The sequence below is a fragment of the Dunckerocampus dactyliophorus genome, chromosome 12 (assembly GCF_027744805.1).
Source record: "Dunckerocampus dactyliophorus isolate RoL2022-P2 chromosome 12, RoL_Ddac_1.1, whole genome shotgun sequence".
Lineage (NCBI taxonomy): Eukaryota > Metazoa > Chordata > Actinopteri > Syngnathiformes > Syngnathidae > Dunckerocampus > Dunckerocampus dactyliophorus.
Window position 1 is genome coordinate 26,949,562 of NC_072830.1, and position 18,085 is coordinate 26,967,646.

General features: G+C 40.9%; 1 protein-coding gene across 11 annotated transcripts in view; it reads left to right on the top strand.

The window, feature by feature from the left end:
- LOC129190911 (rap1 GTPase-activating protein 2-like) overlaps positions 1–18,085 on the top strand; it is a 100,280-nt gene that overhangs the window by 42,750 nt on the left and 39,445 nt on the right. For 2 of the 11 annotated variants that reach the window (XM_054793679.1, XM_054793682.1), the window contains exon 1: positions 9,123–9,727. The exons of 8 other annotated variants lie outside the window; for them this stretch is intronic. In XM_054793679.1, the coding sequence (XP_054649654.1) occupies positions 9,606–9,727 (122 nt within the window). In that variant the 5' untranslated portion in view covers positions 9,123–9,605. Of the gene's footprint in view, positions 1–9,121; positions 9,728–18,085 lie in introns of those variants that run through there. One more of the 11 variants, XM_054793685.1, reaches the window with a different exon arrangement.

Below are 18,085 nucleotides of genomic sequence, written 5' to 3' on the forward strand. Positions count from 1 at the left end.
TGAATCCTTGAGTCTTCATAAATTCACAAAGAAGAATCAAGTTAAACAATGCTGACTATGATGCAATTTGGAAAGCTTTACATTTCTCTATGTGGCACAAACATATCAGAAAAGATGCAAAGTATAAAACTGGTCAGTTCTTATTATTTTGCTGCTGACGGAAGATGACAGCGCCTTACATCATTGCAAATTACATATTTACAATTTGAAGGCGACGCTTGGAAATGATTCCAGACGGCGGACATACTGAGCTAGCAAGCTTGTTGCTGGGTGGTGCACATCATCAGCGCGTCGATAACCTTATCAGCAGAAAAACCGATACCGATATGAACCGGAATGTAATATTTATGCCAATATCGGTTGGCCGATATTATCGAACATCCCTAAATACAAGGTAGGGTGATATCGTCGGACATGTGTGGGGGTGGTAGACTTGAATTTAACACAATTATTTAATGCACGTACAGCAAACTAATCATATGATTAGTGTGAGTTTTATTGAGAAATCTTGATGGACGCCAAGCACAATGAAGAAATGAGAATCTGCTCAATGACAGACAACTTATTGATGCCTCCATCGCCTCTATAGATTTTGATCGTGCCTGCAAATGGACACTTATTTAAAATCCAGTTCCAGCTGGTCCTGACGTGGTAAACAGAGCCAGAGAACACAAAGACTGATAATAACAAAGCAAGCTGCAAATATTGAAAAAGCAAATGTTGATACAGAGACACAAGTAAATGGAATATAGTATTCGAAGAAGGTCTTGCATGCCATCACTTGTGATTGCTTTTCTCCTCGTATGTAAGTCCGTTTATGTCTTATATGTTTGTGTTGAGTCACATTTGACAAATGTTACATTGCGTGCATGCCCATACTTGCACTCGGTGAAAGACACAAAAGGTGACATTTGCCTTCATTTACTTTCCGGGTTCACAGTATTATTTCATGTGCACACGTGGCATTTCAGCAATAAGCTCTTACAAAAAGCGACCGCCTCTTCCAGTTTAACATTATTGCTTCTATTTCATATATATTGCTGACTTGATTATAAGCAAGCCTTTCCCTCCTCTCGATACACTCTGAAAAGGAATTTCGCAAGTATCCTGGCAGCTTGTATTGCTATTCTTGTGCAGTGAATTGAAAAACAGAATTGAGTTGGAGAAGGTAGAATGTGAGCTCTTTGTGCATGTGCGTGTGTGTGTTTGTGTGTGCGTGTCTTGGGAATGAAGCAGTTACTCAGCAGCAGTTGTGAAGGTCACTTTGCCCAGCCTGCATGCAGCTGGGCTTTCTCTGTTAGTGTGTCTGTGTGCAAATGCATGCCATTGAGTAGGGTTACATGGCGTTATGTTTATGTGCTATGCTGTCAGGGCTGCAAAAAGAGGTGACGTTTGCAGACTGGCATCTGTTTGTTTGGGAGACATTGGATGGATCTTGTGTGAGGTCGCAGGGGAGACTTCTTGGTACCATTTAGGCAGACACAAGTGTGTGTGTGTACTGTATGCGTACTGTATGTAAAGTTTGAGTGCTCAAATTGGCCCGTGTAACTGGTACTATGTTTCAAGTGAGGGTGTGACTGCAACCCTTTACTAAAATACACAAAGAAGGAAAACAGTTTAGTCCAGTTAAAGATATCCACGGAACGTGACCAGGGGTATCAACAACTCAATGGACGGTATGGATTAGACTACTACTTGGACAAAATAACAAGTCATCTACTCTTAAATTCATATTCTGTACACTGTGTATTCAAGGCTTTTTTTTAGGAGTACAGTCGTCCCTCGCCACTTTGCAGTTGAATTTTCGCAGATTAAAAAAAATATATTCATACATAATGCTGTTTCGTGGTTGAATACAGCATTTTATTGATCAAAATATATGTACATTTAATCAAAAGTTATTTTTGCCTAAATTAAGCCATTTTCAAGCATAAAAATGGTTAAAAAAAAACAACTAAAATACAAATATAAGGCATTCAGAAGATGCATTCAAGGACGTTGATGATATGTAGTATTCTACACTGGTCACTCGGTGCCATTAATGTTACTGTAGTGTTCGTGAGACACACAAGCACCAGACTTGATCATCGGAACAATAGGCTTTTATTGCAGGTTTGAAGTCACTGATCACGGTCGGGTATAGAACTAGTTAAACACGATAAACGAGGGATTACTGTACAGTTTAAGTTCTAAATTAAGCCTGGTACAAAAATAAAAATACAGTCATTAAACCGTTCCAAAATGTCAGACGAAAACCAAAACGTGCGAAAACCAAATACATGTTTACAACAAGAAATAATATGATTATATAAATAATATGAACAAAAAAAACACCCAAACCCACGATGATTAAGCGATTCCCTGGCCGGATACTGTTTTTTGTGACCCAACTCTAAAAGAACCACCATTACATTCTTCACTGAGACTGAGCCACCAATGTGTGGACGCTTTGTTTGGGCCCTCGGCTAGTTTGCGAGGCTGACTGTATGACTGTCATACGATAACCGAGACAAAACCAAGCCACAGTTTTACAAAGGTGGAATCATTTCATGAGTGTCACATGAAACACAACAAAAGCCAATCAGGGAGCCAGCTGAAGACAGAAGCAAAGCCTTCAAATATGGACTTCAGAAATGGAGGATTGACAAATAGACAAACTGTTGTCACTTGTTATAAAAGAAGAAAGTGTTTTGTTATTTGAACATACTTAGTGGTAGAATTTATTTCACAAATGTTGTGAAATTGTTGAGTGAGGCCAAGTAACTTATTGGTAAAATGATTTTTAAAAATTGCGTGTACATTTACAAAAGCTTTGATGATGGCAATTATACAGTACTTAATCTAAATGGGACATTTGGTTTTAAAAATAGCATCCAAGAATAACTTGGGTTTGTCTTAGGAGGGTCCGTTATATTTCCTCAGTCAGTAGTTCTGGAAGTATGCATGCCAAAGCATCTCCACACTGTAGGAAATGATCAAAAATCATTGCACAGCAGTCCAACTGAAAAGGGCTAAAATGTCCACACAGCCAGACTAAAAACAGAAAGTTTTCACAGATGACTAGAAGCCTTTTCTCGCTTGTAGGGGACAGCAGCTCCATCTTGTCTTCTATTTTGAGTTCATGTGGGTGTAATGACAGTTTTTCCCATTGTACATACAGTATATATACAGTATGGCTAAAAATATTGTCTTCATAGTAACACATTTCCACGCTGAAGGCAAAAGCTGGGACCTTACGTTTATGGTTTGAATATTGACTCGTGTGTTGATGGGATCACTAAGACGGTTGTGTTGATTGGAACACACAATTCCAGATGTTTCAGTGGTAGACATTTGTTTTGTGTCTTTATTCCACCTTGCATTTGCAGGCCAAAAGAATGGAACCTCAGTTTGTCGTATGCCCCACTTTTTGTATAATTCGGTTTTCTACGAAAATGATTGCATAAAAATGTGCAAATGTCCAAACAGTGCACTTAACAAACTCAGTCGACTGCCCAAACTAAGCAGTTTTGTTTTAATATTTTTTGATGGATTCATTTCATTTGCAGGAGTTCTGGGAAAGATTGATTCGGTTTTCATACGTTTAGGTTTTCGTCTGACCTTTTGCAATTTTGGAATAAATTAATGACAAAAAACAAAGTTCCACTGTATTATTTTCTGAAGCAAGTTTGCTATTTCTTACTTAAACTGTGAAATGTAAGTCATGCTTTGGTGTAATCACACTTGCTGGACGGCAGCTTTTGGGGTTTGACAGCTTGTTTGGCTTCCATTTTGTTGAATGCTTGAGGGATGTTTGACAGTTACCTTCATGCCGAGCCTACTGACCGCAGATACCTAAATGAAGGAATACTTTCCTAAATAGGCTGAAGGATTTTAAAACAGCAACATTGACATGGTAAGAGATGGTCATATTTATTTCTGCAAAACCTTTGAGGTAAATCATGCAGTACAAATCATTTCTCTGTATTTTTTTTTTTAGCTGATTTTTTTACATCATTATCTATGACTTTTCAGAGGCATTGAATTTGCTAATTTGCATAAAGTGGGCTCGGATTCAACAGTATGCAAATGGCGTGTGATGATTTGTCTCTCAAACTGAAAAAGAGCGCACCTGCCGTGAATTGCTGTGCTGCATGAGCTTGGAAATAACCGAGGGATAATGAATATTGGTCGGAAAAGAGATAAAGTCGTCCTTCGACACTTTGCGGTTCTTGGCTTCGCTCTGTCACGCTTTTTCAAAAATGTATTAAATAATAATAAATTGTGCTGTTTTGTGGTTGACTATGGCCTATTATTAGTCAAAAATATGCATAATGTATTTTTTTTCACAGTAAAGCATTTCCAAGCATAAAAATGGCTAAATCAAGTAAAATACAAATATTTAGGCATTCAGAAAACGCATTCAAAGACTCTGTGAATATGTAGTATTCTACACTACTCACTAGGTGTCAGTAATGTTATTGTAATGTTCAATGAGACACACAAACGGCCGAAACACCCAGTCATTCAAAGATACACTCCTGATGATGTGTCCCAAAATTTACATGCTCTCAACATCCACGCCTCATTCGATTACATTCTATTGGCACAAAGGACATTTTCCATCAAGTCCTGGGTGTTTATGAACTCATGATAATTCACTTATCACGGTCGGGTCCGGAACCAATTAACCACGATAAACAAGGAATTACTGTACTGGTTTATAACGGTAGCGGTTTTTAAACCGATAAAGATATCGACGCACGAGTGATGACGTGCTTGCTAGTTCAGTAGTTCACTTCCTATGTGGCATTATTTCCAAGTTTGGTCTTTGGATTGTAAATATGAGTAGCCGAAGGACTTAATAAGATGTCCTGTGATGTTTTGCAAGCTCAACGCAACGAAAGGACGGCAGCCATGAAGCTCGGGAGACACTTTACATTCGCACAGAGCTTGACCTCAGCGTCACACCACACAGCCGTCGAGAGCCCAAAGACAAAACAACATCCTGTCAGACGGCATCTAACAAATCAATATCTTCTCAAAACAATATCTTCAATTTGCAATGAGCGCTGGTCATGTGAGGAGGGAGGAAGACGTCGTCCTTTCATTGGGCATGACTCTTTGTGGAGATAAAATATTTAAAATAAATGTGGCACTTTTTCTTTAACTTGCATTGCAGTGTGTGCATTCATCGCACGACATGCGACCTGAAATTAGTCTGAGGCAAGAGCTGCTGCACCGTTTGTGTTTGTCTTTGTAAAGCTGAACATATTTGCTCCATACTTTGTGTTTTGACAGTACTGCTCAGTGCTGCTACACCTAAGTGTATCACACGGGAACATTGTCACACCTGTGGGTGGGTATGTGTGACTGAAGCAAGGAGGGGGAGGGGGTCGAGGGAAACTAACAAAGTGTTGATAAAGGTGTCTCGTTTCCCCTCTTGATGACGCACAATAAGATAGGTAAAATGTACCAGCCAGCAATGCATGTGAGACTGGGAGTGTGTGTTTTTACGTCTACTTTTTGTTGATTACAGGTGGTCCCAAGGATAGGTTTGATAGTCCGGTTGACTCTTGTGCATGTTCCACGTGTGAAAAGCTCAGATGGCTTTAAGCCGTGTGGCTGGGGTCAGTGTCAATCACGCAGACTTTTTTTTCAAGTGAATTTAACAGAGCAGTGGACTTTTCATGCGCTGTTATTCTTTGGGGTCCTTCAGGCATATTTTTTGGCAGTTGCTCTGTTGCTATAGCACTGATGAGATGCAGGGAAAGCAATGCATGAGGAGGGAAAAGGTCTATCTAATTGTTGTGTTTGCTTGCTCTGTTTCCTGGGCTGCATCTATTCCCTGGTTGCTGTCCCACAATTACTTAAGCATCTCCGCTGCAGATGTCTTTGTCTCTAATTATCCTGTGTCGAATGAGTCAGGCAATCCATTTGAGCCATCCAACAAAATTTACCTCTTCATTATTGTCATTAGCCTCCCCACCACACGTGCAAATAGATTCACTGAGTATATTTTTACTGCATCGGGCTTTTATACGGTCAGTATAATTTTATGCGTGTGTCCTTCTCCGTCTTCAGAGTCATATCGTTGCTCCCATAAATCAAGAGGCAGCGTTTACCTTGAAATGAAAGTGTGTGTTTTATGTTGGCCGTGTTTCAGGCTCCCAAGAACTATAACATTTCTTTCAACATGAGCGATTCCAAGAAAAAGACATTGTTGTTCAGTAAGTGCACATCTCTGTTAGACGTAAAAAGCCAACCTTTGCCTGAGCAAACAGACTTTGGTTTCTTTTTGTCAATTTTACATCTTTTGGACAACCACCTACATCTACTATGTCTGAATGTTGTCATTGCCATGAACAGAAAATGAAAAGAAAATGGAAAATGAAGTGTTCACAAAAATGAGTAAAAACTAAAAAGCAGTCAAACTGTCATGGACACTTGCTGACAAAACTGGTGTGGCGTCAATTCATTCATTCATTTACTTTCTACACCCCTTGTCCTCATTGGTCTCACAGGTGAGCTGAAGCCTATCCCAGCTGATACCAACACAGGCAGCAGATCTTCCCTCAAACTAACGTCAGGTCACATCGCTTGTCATGAATGAACACATTATGCTTCTTTTGCTGTGATGCCGCCTGACGCTTCTCACAAATAAACACTGTTTGGGCAAAAATTAGACAAATACTAGAGAAAATATCATGAATCAATATCATTGGACTAAAAGCACATCACTCCTACTCCTTGAAAAACACGAGGGATGATCCGGATGTTTTAGACGAGTATCCGTTACGGATAATACATTTTTGCCGAGTACGAGCATGAAAGGAGTACAGCTCATCATTATCTGTAATCCTTACTTATGTAGTCACTCTTCACACTCTGTGATTCGCCAGTCACACACAGCGACGCCTCATCCTCCTTTGCCATTTGGGCGCGACCACAGGTGCCCCTGACGGTGCAGAAGGTTTTGTCGACATTGTGGGTGTTGTCGGCGATCAAACGTTTATGTAACTTTGGCGAGCCGAACACATTCTGGATTGCACAGGAAGACACAAAGGAGATTGATTGACAGTGGTCTACCATCCCTTAGCCAATCAGGGTGCAGAACACAATGCGTGGGTTCTCCCTTAGCTAATCAGGACTAGGAACACAATGCACATTCAGATGCTGTAAAAAAAAAAAAAAAAGCACAAAAACATTGTTTGCGAAAGGTGAGCCGCAATGTAGCGAGGGAAGACTGTGTTAAAGGAAGGCGCTTTACTCCTCCCTCGCATATCCAGCGCTTTCATTGCAAATTGCATATTTACAATCTAAAGACAAAACTTGGAAATAATTCCACACCGCACACGAACTGAGCTAGCAAGCTTGTTGCCGTGTGGAGCACGTCATCACTCGTGCGGTGATATCATTGTCGGCGGAAAAAACTGATACCAATATGAACCAATATCTCATTTTTATTCTGGCCGATATTATCAGACATCGCCACAAACAACCATTCACAATCACACTCTATAGACAATATGGACAATTAGGGACCAGTCCAGAGTAGAGATGGAATCATTCAAAACTTGCATGTTTTTTAACTGAACCGGGACTCGCGGGTATTCGTCTCTGTTAACTCGTTCACATACTGTGCTGCCGCTAGCTAAATTATAACAAAACCAGGTAACATGGCATTAATTGTGCAACTGTTACTCTCATCGCCTTTGTATAACTCCATTAACCCCGTAGAAAAAGCAACAGATCTGCTCCTTGCTTCAAATCAACTCTCCTTTCCGCTGCTCGCCGGGTACTCGCAAACCTACACCAGCATGAGGGGGCCGACAAGTGAATCGTGAACCTGATGTGGGCTCAGACGTGTTGCGCATGTACGAGTTTCTCGAGTGACGTAGACGCCGCACTGAGCGCTGAATATCATTTGTCGACGTCACCGTCATGTTGGATGTGGCAAGATGCCTAATTCATGTTCTGAATGGAGTTGTACCAACCGGCTTACAGTGCAAACAAGATTTCACGGGATTGCCTTTCATACATAAGGCTGAAAAAAATACTTTTGATTGTATTTGACCATTATAGCATCATTTTACAAACTGAATGGCATATAGTGGCATAATACTGTGGATTCCTGCGGTGAAACCACAAAACTTTGCAGAAAGGTGCTTTAAGTTTGGTCCATTGTCTTGCATTATTTAAGAGGCAGATCTGACACATCCGAACGTGCCGCTGAGGTCTTTGCTTAGTTTTTTGCATGCTGACACCCGACTCGAGTGAATCGAGTACTCGAGTGACTCACAAAAACTCGAGTCAGTAAAAGGAATCGAATTTACCATCCCTAGTCCAGAGTGGAATCCATCTACTGCTTTTAGTCAGCTGGGATCCTAAACAGGATAAGTGGTAGAAAATGAAGTAGCGGGTGATGGTGTTACGTGAATAGAAACTTCTCTCAATCTTTAGAGCCATTTGGGGAGTCATTTTCTTCGTGTGTCTGTTTGACTTCCTGTTCCTGTCAGTTCTCTGTGGATTGGCGGATGATGATTCCAGACAGAAGAAAGAAGAAATTGCATTTGAAGCACTCACATATAAAACATGTCATTGTTGCCAAAATCTAACATAAAAGCGGGAGATTTTAATGACGCTTGAATAATGGGTGGCAAAAAAGTAAATTTCGAGAACATTTCAGTTCTGATGTCCTTGGCAATGGAACAGCATATAATGAACATGCTACGGTTTCACACATTGAAGTGATTTATTACGTCGTGGAGACATTAACGCGTCAACACAGCTATAATTTTAGCACAAAACCCGTAAGTTGTAGGTTTCAAGCGGATGCAAGGGTGAGAGTTTGTGTGGCCAATGTGGAACAGAGAACTACAGTTAATGTCTCTGGAATGGCACGACTTAATGTGTGTGTGTGCGTGTGTGTGTGTCTGTGTATCTGTGTCTGTGTGTTTCCATGGAACAAGGGACATTAAAATTAAATTGCCAACAAAAAGCTATACACACACACGGGCAGGGAGAGCTGGAGGGAGGGGGACGTCCTCCGTGAGAAGGAGGAGAAATGGGCGGTGCTTGCTTTGACTCCAGCCAATCTAAGAGAGAGGACAGGGCTTAGAGGACAGCAGGGAGGAAGCACAGCAGCAGCAGTCACATAGAGAGAGAGAGGAGAGCATGTTAGTGAAAGAGGGAGAGGGGGGCAGAGAAGATAAGGTAGAGAGATGCAGTGCCACAGAGTCCTCCAGGCTGTCTGTTGCAAAACTCTTCATGCTCGCATCAAAAAACATGTTGTGTTACGGGAGGAGGATGCAGTGATGCACTGCAGGAGCCAGGGATGCAGATAATTCACCTTGGGCTAGAGTCTAGTGCCAACGGTGGCAACTTGGACATTTCGGCATCACTAGCAACTCAGAAGCCTTCCTCTCAGAGCAACATTGGATCTGAGGAACCCGTCATCTGTCTCAGAAAAGGAGACACTGTTTCAAGATTTAAGAAGTTGACTTTTACACCTCACACTGGACCCCCGGAAGCCGACCACCAAGCCATCCCTGGCACCCAAGAGTCCTGGAACCAGCCTGACCTTGGACCGATTGTCACCTGAACCCATCCTGGAGGCACCCACCATGTCTCAGACCGGAGGGCGGTTGCACAACAAAAAAGCCGGCATTCGGGCTGCAGTTATTCTGATCGGACTCCTGCACAAGTCTCGTAAAGCCAAGGAGAAGGAGAAAGAAGAGAGTGAAGGGTGGGTGAAGTTCATTGTCTGTTAAGGATTTAGGGCTGTGTAGGTAGTTCATGTGAGAGTGTGTGGCTCATCTGGTTGTCAGCCAAAACAGGAACACACACTTGTGAGGAAAACTGTCAGTCGTAATGCTTGTTACGCACCAAAGAGGGATGAATTCTTTATGGTTCATTGGCTTTGCATTTACTGTTTTATTATAGGTCCTCATTTTATTTGGGTAGCTTTAAGTGTGTTGGAGAGGGAGCATGAGAGTGTGTTTTGGGCGTGTATTTGGGTCAGTGGAAATGGAAAAAATGGGGTAGAGAGGAACAAATGGCCATACTGAGTGCTTCTGAAGAGCAAACAGAGAGAAAAGACATGAGCCAAGCTGCAACAATTGGGACAAAGAAGAAATATATCATGTATAATATAAATATATATTGATGCTTTATGAGGGGGGGGTTTGTGCAGAACAGGTGAAAGTGAAAAGCAAAGGTGCTTCACTCATCTATTCGTGCCTGTGTACTGTATGTCTGCTTTTTCACAGCTGTTGCTGGACTCTGAAGCATCTTGAGTGGACACTTGTTGAAGCCTGTAGTGATTACATTGCTGGTTCTGGTTTTGTCTCTGTTGTCACCCGGGGGGTGAGCTTCAGTACAGGACAAGTGTACTGTGCAAAAGTACCAGCTGGTCTTACGATACTCGATAAAAGCGCTAAATACAGCATGCCAACATCCAGTGTCTGTTACCAACAACTATGTCAACACTGTAGGTTGTTCTGGGAGGGGGACTTTGTTTTGTGTCATACTGTATTACGGACTGATACAACCCTAGAGCACTTTCTGGGAACGTCCCACCTGTTAATGGTTTTAACACTTAGGTGGCTGTGAATGTGCGGTATGACTCACATGTACAGATTTTGATTTCTTTAATTAGGATTATTTTTGACACATATACACTTGCGGTCAGGTGGAGGTTTGTGAACGTAGCACTACGCTATCACAAGAGCCTGGGCAGAAATTGGTTTTTGAATCAAAATAGCCTATATGGGTCAGCCTCCTGAAAGGGAACCAAAAGCGTGACATGGTAAGCAAAACTGAAAGTTTCTTTCTAACCGATTTGCATATCAAAATAAAGTATCACTTTAATATATATGGCTATATCATCTATAACTATCGCTATAAATGCTTTAAACTTACCTTACACTGTCACAAACATGCTCCAAAATAGCGATGCATCTTGCACGGGGCTCCTGGATGGACATTGCTTCAAACTCCGTGCAAGACTCAACACTGTGTTCTTTAAAACATTGTTAGTTAGCACTGCAGTAACACACTTCGCCTTCCGCAGAATGTAAAAAAAACAGTTTCCAAAGTGTAGTGATTAGAAAAAGTAGATTAATATAAAAGAAAAGAAAAAATAGATCAGTGGAACTGGACATCACTTCGTATTTCTGATTTACTAGCAGTGTCACTTTTGTTATTACCTCTGCCAAGGTTATGTTTTTGCTGGCGTTTATCAGTTTGTGTTCAAAATAACTTGAAAATTTGAGAATGGATTTGGATGAAATTTTCAGGAACTGTCGGAAATGGGATATGGAAGAACTGATTCAATTTTGAGGGTGATCCGCATCACCGTCTGGATCCAGGAATGTTTTAAAGGATTCTTTAACATTGTGAGATTTGTGCATATAACGCCACAAAAAAAAATGGTCAGAGCAGTTGCAAAAAAAATACAGGCCAAGTTTTCAACAGATTCTACAAAATATCAAAGACTGATCCCAAAAATGTAGGATTATTATTTTGGTGTGAATCACAATATCGGGGGAAACTATGGCGCTTGGCGGAGGTCTGCGCTTTCCGAGTGCTTTTCTAGTTGTTTAAACTTTCATGAGAAATGGAGATGGAGAAATACTGTAACACGTAAATACACTGAAGTTCACATTGCGTGTCAAGGCAGAGGCCAGCTCATTTGCAATATAGTCTTTTGCGATTCAATTTAAGTTACATTGTGTTCGGACTAGGCTGGTTACGTTTGCGACGCGCACACGTTCTGTCAACGTTTGGTCAAAGTACATGTTTTGGATGAAGCAAAAGGCGTTAAGTATTATTTTTAAATTGTCTTTGTGACACACTTTTGCACGTCACAAGAAGATGATGCGCAAACGAGCTGAAATTGAAATCAGATCGTGTTTTGTACACAACAGACAGGGAGAAAATAATCAACCCTCTTTCCCTTCTTAATTCAGTGTGTTTGTAGTATAATTGGATTTGTTTGTAGCTGCAAATCACTGCAGTCCGTGCATCATGCCCCTCGAAGTTACGGCACCCTCTCTGGTATGCCTTTCAGGAGCCTGACCCACCATAACTGCCTGTTCCAAATGCTCGTATATTTACCTGACCTTTAAGTGTTTGTGTGCTTGCATGCGGTTTAGTTTCAGATGTGTAAAATTAACCCCTGGAGCACTGCTGGATTAACAAGTGCACCAGACATCCTGGAGCCTGTAGAAGCTTCACCTTCATCAAGTGTTATTCATTTATTATATCATTTAATCTACCTCAAAGAATGAAAGGTCAGCTGCAATAATAATAACAACCACCTTGGCGGTTCTAACCTACAGTAGTACTGGAGCTTTATTTGTATAAGCAAATGTTCACTATTTGGGTGCTTACATCATATGTAGTAAGTCGAGCTTTGCCTAAAGTTAATCTGCTCAAAATGAAGTATTTTGCTTGGGTGGCTAAAATATGCCATAAACACAACACTTATTGTATGTACAGTGGAGCTTTTATATTAAAATATGGCAATGTTGTCCAAACACTCACATGAACATTTAAAAAAAAAACAACAACACAATAAAACATGCGTGTTAGTCCAGTAGTTGGCTATATCACATTGCAATAAACAATATTTTGAAATACAGTGTACATGATGAGATAAGATAATCATATAATTTGTATATAATAATATATCATCTTATTTCGGACACACGTACAAGGTTACATTAGAGTACATCACATGTTTACAGTTGCACACTTCAAAATGTCTGAAAAGGAGTAGGAAGAAACAGAGCATATGGAATCCCACCCCTTCTCCGTATCACAGCAGTTACAGTGGAACCTCGGTTAGCGTACGTTTTTTTGGTTGAAAATTTACGTCAAAATCTGGCCTTCGTTTGCGTTAGCGTACAATACGGCATGCGTCTTGTCGTGTCGTTAATACACAGTCCAACTGTGTTCTTCATGTATTTTTATCTAAGTCACAATGCCGTCTGGTGGGTTGAATATGTTGGTGATTTTTATATTGTGCTATTTCTATCAGCTCGGATTTCACAAGAACCTTGTAAAATGTGCTTTCAAAGACAGAGGCCAGAGCGAGAAACACAGCGCTTCTGTGTATTTTCTCTTACATGTTACATGTTTTCTCTTACATGTTTCTGCATGCTTTTTGCTGTAATTGTAACAGTAGTCTGCGTCTGTGGTCTGTGTAGCATTCACATTTGAGCTCAAGGCAACCGTGCCGCACCAGAGTTCACTTGGAAGCGGACTGAGACCCATCTCTCAGCGATACCAGCCCGCCTGTTGAGTGGGCACCAGGGTCCGGATGATTGCGTTCACACTCGACCAAACAAAATGCGCTAGCAGAGCAAACACGCCACTGTTTATTTTAACGGAACCAAACAACAAGTAATAATAATAACAAGTTTGAACGCGTCCTTAGATTTGTTTTGTAGAGTGACAGTGACGAGAGCAGTCTATCACATTTAGCTGTCAATTATCGTCTTCTTTTAATTTTGTTTCTGATGCAGTCTGGTTTTCAAGAACATATACAGTGTTCCCTCTTTTATCACAGATAGGTTCCCAAAATAGCCCCAATAAGTGAAATCCGCGAAGTAGCCAACTTTATTTGTTTCCAGTTATTATGTACAGTATGTATTAAGGCTGTAAAACCCCTCACCATCCACTTTATACACTTTTCTCAGACTGGCATTAACATTTTCTCACATTTCTCTTTTGCTTAAACGCTCTGAAAGTTCTAATTTCATTTGAATTTTAATGATCAATCTATGAGGTTGGACACAAGAAATGATTATGTGACTCACGCATATTCACTCCTCTGACCGTGCCTCGTTGTGGCACCGTTTTTGGCGTTTTTGTGTCCTTGTTAACACATATCGCTCCTGCCGTCGTATTTTCTTCCTCCTCGTCCTTCTCCTTGAACCGAAGATTCACTTAGCCGTTTAGCTTGTTCTTCTTCTTCTATTGTTTATAGGCGGTTAGCAAGCAGCTCACACAGTTATCTAGTTTGCTAGCTACCATCGACCACAACAGAAAACGGCACGATTGATTGATGATTGATTGATCGACAATGGTCTACAGCCAATCAGGATGCAGAACACAATGGGTGGGTTCTTCCTTAGCCAGTAAGGACTTTTGTGGCTGTTGTATACCTAATATGCTCGCACAGGCACATAACACATGCTGAGATGAGGTGGAGCTGCACACGTCTTCAACTCTCACATGAGTATACAACACCCTCTACTGGTAGCAGTGGTAAATACAATAACAGACACATACAGCATAGCACCAATAGATCGCTCTAACACGCCACAAGCATGCAGGACACAATGCGTTCGTACTGTTTAAAAAATTTCACTTAAAAAAATCATCCAATCTGCGAAAGGTGAACTGCGACGTAGCGAGGGAACACTGTAGACTCCGAAAAAATGGAAATGCAACACTTTTTTTTGTTCCCATCTTTCATGAGCTGAACGATCAAAAACTTTTTCCCTGCACAGAAAAGGGCTACGTCACTCAAATGTTGTTGACAAATCTGTCTTCTAAATCTTCTTTGTCGAGATAATCCATCCATCACATGTGTGGCATATCAAGGTACTGTTGCTGATTGACTGGTGTGCCTTAGGCTGGCCACAATAAAAGGTCATTCCAGAAATGGAGTTTTCTTGGTATAAATTGTCCAACTTAGGTATGTGAACCCTCTCAAGTTTGTCACCGTTGAATCAATAATTGGATCATTGAAGATAAATGTCACCAGCTCATTTGAATAAACTGTACTCACATTTTCTATCCCTCGACACATAACCTGTTCAAACATAACCTTACACATGTGCAGCCGCATTGGGACACAACCCCTTGCCGTTTTTTACCGTTTCACTGACTCATTCCTTTTAACCTCCTCCAAACCCATCTTACGCGGTGTGTTCCTTTTGGGTTGAGCAGCTGTAGGGGACACTCAGTACACTTACACAAAGTGTGCTTGAACAAACATTCTCTTTGCAGTCTCTTCTTGTAAAAAAAGTGGGGAGAAAAGTATGTTTGTGTGCATGTGTGTTTGTTGGCAACAATCAGCCTTGTCTCAGGATGTAATGGATGAGATAGCATTGTCTTTAACAAGTGTCCGGAGACCACCCGCAAGACAGCCCTATTTACCCAGCTCTGCTGTGGGGATTGAGAGCTCTATTTTTAGTCCGCACAGATTCATTTATTCCCTCTCCCTTGCTCGCTCTCTTTCAGCAATCTGTCTGACATCCATTCACTCGCCGCCTCCCCCCTCCCTCCCAATATCTCTCTAAACCTTTATGCACGACCTTTGTGCTCTGATGTGCTTATCAGCTGGATTGAAGTGGTCGGGTGATTTGTGACGAGAACGATTCAGTGTGTCCTTTGACAGACTCGAAACTATTTTTCCTTGTGACTTTGTAAGTCAAAGCGGGCGAGATCAGGCAAAAAGAAAGTGGCCCAGTAAAAATGAATAGAATTCGATAGGATTCACAGCATCTGGCCTCAAACCAGGCAGCCAGGACATTCAGTGGACACAAAGTGGACAACAAAGTAGTATACTCTCTTCATTAGCACATGAAATACTGTATAGAAAGGTACTGACAAACATAATCGTCATGTTTCTCCGTATGTGTCCTGTGATTCAGGGTGGTAGAAAATGGATGGATGGATAGTAAACATCTTCACTGATAAATCAGGGGTTGGGAAAGCAGACACTTTTTTCATTTTGGACAATTCTGTTCTTCCAAATGTACTCCAGATTAAAACACTGAATAACAAACACGTGACGTTCTCTGTCAGTTCACTACAGTAAATTCACTACAGTAGATCTTTGCTGTTTGCAGATGTTCTCTTCCAAATTTACCAGCGAATGGCAAAAAAAATCTAGTTTGTTTTATGCCTTTTTTGTTGCCACCACTTTTTAACAAATTAGGCATACTTGCTTGTTCGTGTTCTTGGGCTCACTTTGCTTGATTTAGTTTAAGGCCGAAATATTCCCACACGGGGGCTGCTGCATTTGGTTTTGCAAGCATCTATTTTTCTCCTAATTTCTCCTACGTTACCTTGCATTGCTCCCTTACGAGGCAATGCTTTTCTGCTATGCTAGCGGCCCCGCCTGCCCCCACAGAGACAATGCGACTGTTTAACTGACAAGAGGTCTCACTGCATTCAGGCTGTTCTATGAAACGCTGTTGTTCTATGAAGCGTCTCAGTGCTGAGCCAATAGGCAGGGTGATCCCTCTTCCTGTGTGTTTGGAGGCGAGAGATGACGAAAACAGTCAAGAATGCGCACAGCAATATTTGGAGGCCGGCAAAATTATCGAGTTCATTTGCATTTATTGTATGATTAATTAATTAATTAATTTATTTATTTATTATTGTGAGAGTTCTGTCATCTCGCAAGATTGTGATAACCCAAGTAATCAAAAGTCTTTTAAAAGAATTTACAGTAAAGTTGAGGTCAGTGTTCCGTTGTTCATGTTGCATTTGGATTAACATTACGCCGATAAATACCAAATAGTAGTTGGGCCACGCTGAAGATGAATGAATGACAATGAAGTAAAAGAAATATAAGAATAAAATTAATTTTACTTTAAATTGTACTTTAATAAATTAAAAATATTATGATAAAAGCATATTTTTTTTAATCCATCAAAACATATACTGGTCATTCTAATATGTTGCAGTTGGACTTTCACAAGCCTACAAGTCAATTCTACCATGACAGCACCATTACTTCCATTTGTGTAGCGCAAGCAATTGGGCCGCCCTGAGAAATGAGGACCCCCGTTGGACCAGCTCCATAGCAATCTCTGAATGACTGAAAACTGCATGATGTCTCCTGTTGCTTCAAGTTCTCGGAGGGGATCATTGTGTCATTAAAAATAGGAGTAAAATAGAGTCAATTAGGGCACCCCAAGGTGTTCTAATACAGTGTTTCTCAACTGGTTTGGCTGCGGGAGGCATCACCACCCCGTACTGACATGCAACGACCCAAATTGCGGATATTTTTGAACTCAAATTTTAAAAATATCTCACATTGAATGAAAAGACAATGCATTTTAAATATGAATGACTGCAACACAGAGCCAAGAGGTTCTCAATAAAGATTCGCTGGTCTTCTATGACAGTGGCTTTCAAATAACACTACAGAATGTTGTCGCCACCTACAGTATAGGCCTAGGCATAGACGACAACCCGCTACAGTAAAAATCCTCTTCAGAATAAAAGGGCAAGGTTATTTTCATATTTTTTCCGCCCATGACCCACTGAAAACGTGTCCGCGCCTCATTTTTGCATCTTGACCCACCAGTTGTGACACCTCTCACAGCATCTCTTGGTTTGCCTCATTTTCCAAATGATTGAAAAAAAAAAAAGCCTGTACAAATGGGATAAACAACTTTAAATGTACGAACAGAAATGCTGCAAGTGTGTTCCACCAATCAGTGTTAAGCAAGTTTGTGAGATTCTGAAAAGTTCCACCTCGCTAAGTGGCTTTTCCAGAGAAAGTTTGGGGAAAAATAAAATGAGAAAAAGTCCTGCTGGGGAAAAAGGGGCCTATTATGGTGTGCTTTTATGGCCTCCAATTGACTGTCAATTATGATTAATCATAAACCACAGTCAAAAAAGCCTTTTAATGTAATATCTCATTACTGCAAGAAATAAAGACACATGCCGAGTCTGCTGGCAGAAAAAGAGTATAATGACAAAAAACTGCAATACAGAACAATTTTACTGTTTATACTAATTCCTTTTATTAGATTTGGTGCCTGAGAAGTGTCTGGTTGTAAGAAGCTATTCACGTAGCCTCTTTAGTAAATGAGGGAAATATTTTGTCAGTAAACCAAGCTGGTTTCTATGGGAGCACAAACATGACACACGCTCATAGTTTCCTCAACTGGGACTGTGTGCGGCAGATGTGTACCTGGAGAGGGTGAGATTCTCACTGTTAGTCCAGGGCGTTCCTTAAATACATGGATTATACTGGACAACAAAGTGGGACGGATGAATGAGTCGTTATAAAATCGTTAAAATTCCACTTAATCTTGTTAGTTTATTTATATCCGGAACACCTCACCAA